At 41.9% G+C, this 6,963-nt stretch overlaps 1 protein-coding gene across 1 annotated transcript in view; it reads left to right on the forward strand.

Annotated features, from left to right (window-relative positions):
- glra4a (glycine receptor, alpha 4a) overlaps positions 1–6,707 on the forward strand; it is a 48,276-nt gene extending 41,569 nt beyond the window's left edge. Inside the window, exon 9 of the mRNA XM_073487111.1 lies at positions 5,926–6,707. Coding sequence (XP_073343212.1) covers positions 5,926–6,219 — 294 coding nt within the window. The 3' untranslated portion in view covers positions 6,220–6,707. The remainder of the gene's footprint in view (positions 1–5,925) is intronic.
- The last annotated feature ends 256 nt before the right edge of the window (positions 6,708–6,963 follow it).

Genomic DNA, 6,963 nt, shown 5'->3' on the forward strand with positions numbered 1-6,963 from the left:
GAAACCCTAACCCTTACCACTGCAACACTGACGCACTTCTGCAGTCTGACACACGTTAACTACATCTTTCACTGCTGTAACATTACATAGGCCTTTGGATGAGTTAAAAGGTCCAGTGTCTGGGATTTAAGGTGATCAATCAGCAGAAATGGAATGTAATATTCATAATTATGTTTGCATCATTGTATAATGATAAGTAATTTTAAAAAAGTGTATACATTACCTTCCCATGAGCCTTTTATATCTACTGAGGGAGTGGTTCCTCTTCCACGGGGTCCACCATTTTGCACAGTGTTTCTACAGTAGCCCAGAACAGACAAACCCAACACTGATTCTGGAGACGGCCACCTTAGGCAACGTGGTCCGACTCCCAACTCATCAAATTCAGCAGCTCGGTCAGTTGCCTTAAGCTTCAAACTATGACTCTTTACTTACCCCTCTAGCAACACATGAAGGGCTCCACAGTCAAGTTAGGCACAAAAACTATATGCAATGTCCAGTTAGACTTTCAAAATAAAGCTTGATGACAAACATTTCACATATTATGGCTTATTATGACTTTGGACTGCTATTAACGTTGTCAAATGGTTTCAGTTTGGTTAGGTTTAGGCAACAAAACTACTTGGTTAGGTTTAGGAAAACATCTTGTTTTGTGTTAAAATAACATTCAGTCATGTCAAACATTCAAGAGTCTTGCTCCTTATACTAGCGCTACAGGGGTTACTATAGCTTTAAACTTAGAAGCATAGGGCAACTGATCAGGCAAGTGTTCTTCTACACCACATTTTAATGAGGCTTGCATTAAAGCCTTCTCTAAATAAAACAAAAATCAAAATGAAAATTTCTGAAACATTATTCAGATTTGATTGACATTAGCCTGGTGACATGAGCCAACAATCACAGAGCTCATCAGGTTTTAATTCCAACATAACTAAATCGTAGTTTGTGCACAGAGATGCATGGCATCCCCTTTTTCCAGCTGAGCCCTTTTCCATTTCAAGCCAGAGACAAGAGCAAACACAGCACAGACAGAAATCTGTCATGTAAAATAACCAAAACCATTCTTAATTTGGCAGAAAATTGTGCATTGATGTAGGATCCAATCACTCAGCAGGAACCCTAAAATCCATCAGGGATGCAGCCTGTGAGAGAACACTCGTCCTCACTATCACGACATTTTTATCTCAACACTCTCTCTCTGGCCTCGGCTCCCTCTTGTGCACCAGGTGGCAAATATCTCCGTTAATGTGCTGTCATGTCTCAATGAAGCCGTGAGAAACATTAACGTAAACGTCACCTGGGTTTGAACGATAAAAAGCCATCGGTGTAACAGATAGATGAAGCCAGCAGTGTTGCATATTCTGAAAATGCTCTTATAATATTATGTATTAATGACCTTTATTAACATTTCCAACATTCCAACCATCCTCCTGGATCTGATCTTTTGTATGTGTGTACAATGTATAATTTTGTCATCCTGATTGTCCATACTGTTTTATTATGTTGGTTTAAAGGAGTTTTTCTTTATCCAAATCAAGGGTTTAAGGATGGAGGATGTTGTATTCTGTACAGACTGTGTCGCCCCTCTGATCTTTAAACACTTGACATCAATGAAGCCAATTTTTCTATCTTGGCTTCATTTGCTCATCCAAACACACTTCTGACAATTTTCAAGGCAAACAGCTTGTAAGATGACAAATAAAGTTGTTTACAAGAGGTGAGAGACCCTTTCGTGACACCGAGAGGTTTGTCTCGAGAGAAACAGACGGGACATCTTGAAAATCCCATTAAGCAGCTCACAGGCTGGGCAGCTTCCCAGACTCAATGGCAAAGTTCCCTGAAGAGGCAGAAGAGTCCAGCAGATTTACTGGGCAGTCTGCCCTCCTGCATCGATACAGGACAGAGAAAATGATGGTCTGTAGAGGAGAGGACTTCCCCTGGCCACATCACTTGCACAAATACTCCCACTGAGGAGTTTGAGGTCGCACACTATCCATCTGAGAGGTATCGACGCATGATCCGATGTGTTGTACTACAGAGAGGTTGTACAAATCCCACACTGACCAGCTTTAATCAATGCACTTTGTGTCCTGTGTTTTTCAAGGAGCTATAGCGAGCATATCCACACAGACAAAATCAAAAATAATAAATAAAGCTGCCATTTATAGTCCTTACAGAAATAGCTTGAACCGGCTCCTTGAGGATTCTTTATGTGCAGTCTTCAAAGCCAGCTCCCCTAAACTTACAGGCACAGATAATGTCCTGTACAATCACACTCGCAGAGCCGCTTTAATTAAAAGCTGAGAACGTCTGCTTGAGTTTGTTGTTCGAATTTGAAGTCTGCATCTTTATTCGCTTTATTTCTGGCATGGCACAGGTAGGATTTTCATTTAAATGAAGCAGGGGGAATTCTCATCCCCAGCGAAATGTTAACTATGTCCAAAACTAATTATATTTCCCACTCTAATGAGACAACCCAAGTTTTGTTTGACGACAAAAGGTGAAATAAAGAGCAATAACTTTTACTTCGATTTGTCTGCCTTTCTTTCCAATGGAGGCGATTGCCAGTCAGCCTGGGAGTGTTGAGTCATTGCGGAAAGTGAATGACATCCCGGGTAACAACTCAACCTACAGGAATATGAATCAGCACTGCAGCGCCTGTGCCAGGGTAAATAGCTGAACCCTGTGTGCCCCTTGACCTTCAAACCCGATTGCTGTCCGTGCACCCAGTCCTCCAGATTGATTGTGTCGTGCAACTTTGACTTCAAACCTGAATATGTCCCGGCTTCTCTCCCACTTTGTGCTGATCTCACCCCGTCACTGCAGCCCTCTCTTTCTAACCTTCTGCCTCTGTATACCAGCATTACTACTAACTTGAAAGTCTATCCCAATGTGTAACCTGTTTTTAAGACTACTTTAAAGCAACGTACATGTCCTCCTCTTGTTCTCTTCTTTCCCAGGACACTCTCCAAGACTGCTGACATTTTGTTTTTATATTTCAAATCATCTAATTGTCAAATCTAGACACTTTTTGGGGGAGGGGGAATCAGCTTATTCGCTTACTTGACAGGAGTTGAGCATAATAGATCAGTATTATGCCTGTGCCGTAAATATGAAGCTACAGCCGGTTTTGGACTGTTACCAGAGTATTTTCACTAAGTAAAGGCTCTGAATACTTCTTTGAACACCACCACTGCCTAACAAGAAACTCAGACCATCGCTGATCCCTCCCTAAAACAACCTTCTCCACAGCAGCTTTATTCTCCACAGAGCCCGATGTGATAATCAACTGATCTTCTGCCAACAAATCACAAAGTGCGTAGCTGCCGCTGAGAGCACAGGCGATGAGCACCTATTATCTTCCGAGAAACGCACCATTAGACTCCAGCACATGATGTACTGTATCGTTTAGGAAGGTGTAGGAGGGGATAATTAAGCTGTGCTATACCCCCATTGTACGGTGCAATTTGTCACTGGGACAACACAGTTAGTAACCATAAAGTTAGTCACAACCAGGAAGATGTTATGAAGTGAAACGGTGACGGTGAAAGCAAAGGGCAGCTGTCAGAGATCAGAGGTAGGGAGAGTTTTCAAAGGACTAAATGAATAGACTCTGCCAGAGAACTTTAACAGTAAGAGACAGGTGGAGACAGGTGTGAAATACATTAGTAGGACTGGACCTTTGACAGCAGCTGGTGGGGTCTCACTGCCAAGTCCGTCCCGGGCAGAGATGTGAGGTTGGGCAGAGTACCAGAGAGCTGCCAGGGTCAGTGAGAGAGAAACAGCGAGAGGTAGAGGGGGGGGACACAGGGATCAGAGCTTTCAGGGCACTTCACGCTGACTACTAATCATCCAATTTAGATCCCACATCTTCACTTTCCCCTGCTAAAGTGAATCTCTCAAAGTGTCAGAGGGCTGTCAGAGTTAAGCTGCATGTCTATTAATATTCTCTTCAGAGGGCAGGAACACTGTCTCATTTACTGTATTAAAAAAAAAAAAAAAAGTCCCCCGCCATTCATCAAAGCATAATGCCAAGTGCAAGGTTTTGTGGGGTTTTTTTGGTGGGGTTGAGATCATGACTTTTTATTAATAGGCAACTTTGAAAAGAGCTGAAAAGGAGAGACGGAGGTTAATTTTTTGATTAACTTTCAGGTATTATAATTTCCTTTCTTCCTCCTAATGACGATGCCCTCCGTTTCCCCTCTTCGTGTCATCGGAAACTTCAGAAAAGCTTAATTGATAAAAGGAAAGTTTATCTGAGGCTAGAGTCCCTTTTCTGCCCCCGTTTGTGCATTTCATACATCACCATGACATTCAAATCACAGAGGTAAGCAGCCTGTTTCTCTGAAAAACAAATGCATAGTGATCGTTAAAGATAAAATATATTTTTTAACATTATTATAGCCGCAGACAGCTGTTTGATTGTAAAGATATAGTGGAGTCCTTGGTCAGTGGCCTTATAGCTTCTTTCTCTTCACCAAACTAAGATGTTTTACTTCATCCTCGTGTCATGTTGTGTTACTTCCTGCCCTGATTAGTTTCACCTGTCCCTGATTAGCCTCCTGTGTATTCGATCCATGTTCTCCTCCTCTCTTCGTCTGTTTTCCCTCCGTATTCCCGTCTCTCCTGTGTTCAATTAGTTATCACTCCCTGTGTATTTAAGTCATCGTCTTCCATTCTCTCTTTCTCAATTCGTCAGTTTTGTTTCCGGTGTTTGCTCCTCCTCGTTCTCCATTTGGTTTTTGCATTTCTCTTTGGCTCTTTTTGGTTTTGCCCCTGCCTGTTTTTGTCAGTTTTGTTGCTTGCTTTTTGGACTTTTTGGATTTTTTTGGATTACAGCTCATTAAAGCTCGCCTTTTGTTCTATTACCTGCCTGCCTCACTGTGTCTTGTGTTTGGGTCCCTTCTTGTTAACCCTAACACTTATGGTGCGTTCCATTGCAAGTCGGAAGTTGGAATTTCCAATCTTAAAAGCGTCCTGGTGCATTTGCTCGGGGAAAACATGGACGCTCGCTGCAAAACGGATGTTTGAATGACAAGTCTGCAAACTTCACAAGCAACTACAGCAGGCATCTCACATATTCTGACTTTCTTACTTATTAATGTCATATATTTCACCTTTTAACTCCGCTTCCTATATGTTGAAGGTATTCCCAAAACTCCCAGTCTCTTTAATCCACTTGTTGCATGAGAGAAAAAGATTTTTAACCCGTTGCCAAAGTTGCGATTGTATTTCCTAATCCAAATAAATATAGCTGCGATTCCACGGTCCTTTGATCAACTTGAGCCAAAATGTATAGGTTACATTTTTTTTATCAGTGATGATTTTACTTTATTTTTATATTTCTAGACACTAAATGTGTTGATATTTTCTTGTGTTGTACCAAAAGAGCAAGGACATATGCGGTATGTAACTTCTAGCTACCTGGATTTAGAAAATAAAGTTGCGATTTAAGAAAACGGATCCAAAATCTCTCTTTGCAGAGCAATCAGATGGTGAGAAGAGTCACTGAGGATTTTGAAAAAACCTTTACAACAGAAAACAAGTGCGGCTGAAAGAATCTGGGTTTCTAAACCGACACTTTGTCGGCTATTTCTTCTTCAGAGATAAGAATGGTTACCTCTGTCACTTTAATGTACTATAATGGCAACACGGGAGCATTAAACTGGTGCTGGTGCCTGTTTTACACACAATCAGGAAACAAATCATCTACTGTATTTTTAGAACCTCATCCTTGAATTCTTCAGATGTTTGCCCATGCTTGTGTTGTTCTCACTCTGTTGCACTCTGCTGCCCTTTTGTGCTACCCCTCCTCTCCCCAACGCATTTGGGAATGGGCCACTGAGAGGAAATATGAAAAAGCTCTGAGCTAATCCTTGTTGACAGCAAGAGGCCAATCTGTTTTCCCTATGCTTGACTCCACAGGAGGAGGAGCTGGTGAGGGAGAGCCGTGGCTTTTACTTCCGGGGTTACGGACTGGGTCACTGCCTGCAGACCAAGGATGGAGCCGCCGTGGAAGCGGCCACTGTGTTCACCCCCCCACCTCCTCCGGTCATCATGTACGACGGAGATGTACTTCACAAGCGTTTCGTGGACCGGGCCAAGCGCATTGACACCATATCCAGAGCCGTCTTCCCTTTGAGCTTCCTGATATTCAACATCTTCTACTGGATCACCTACAAAGTGCTGCGACACGAGGACATCCATGCAAATTTGTAAAAGGCTCTCTGCCTGCCCTATTTCTTTTTTCTCTCTCTCAGAACCAAAACTGCCTGTCAGATCTACATTACAATGAGGAAATGTGTCAAGAGGCGTATCTGCTTCTTAAAAACCGTCGCTAAAAAACTTTGTGCTCAGGTGCGTCTTCAGGATCTCAGACGAAGAGTGATTAAGCCGAGAGACAAGGTTAAGCTGCGTGGGTTCAGGCTGGTGTTGTTTGTGATTGCCCTCTCGTTTCTGTCTTGGTTTTGACCCGTCCGGATTACAACAGAGACAACACACTGCTGGTACTTGTGGGTTTGTGACGTTTGTTTGAGATAATGAAAGTTCAGAGAAGTCGATGTTGATCCTGGCTGGAAGAGACATACTGACTTGAATTTTGACACCGCGTATCTTCGAATGAATGTTTTTGAAAAAAACAAGATAATGGGGTTTTTTACACCTTTAAATTATCAGATAGGTGCCAATGGGTGCAGGGGGGAGGGGTGGTTCTTTGATATTTATTAATATTCAATTGGTGGTGATCATTAAATTTAGATTATATATATCTATAAATAAGTGTATATAAAATATGCTGTTCATGAAACTGCACAAAGCACAAATATGTATTTCCTTTTGTCTAAATTTAAATAAATTGTTATTCTGCCAGGAAACAGATATGATGTGTTCCTCTTTAAGCCGAAGTTTCGGTTGGTTACTTTGCAAAAGAAAAATCCAGTCAGAGAACAACTGCATAAAAAACAA

Source organism: Pagrus major, chromosome 18 (genome assembly GCF_040436345.1).
Source record: "Pagrus major chromosome 18, Pma_NU_1.0".
Taxonomy (NCBI): Eukaryota; Metazoa; Chordata; class Actinopteri; order Spariformes; family Sparidae; genus Pagrus; species Pagrus major.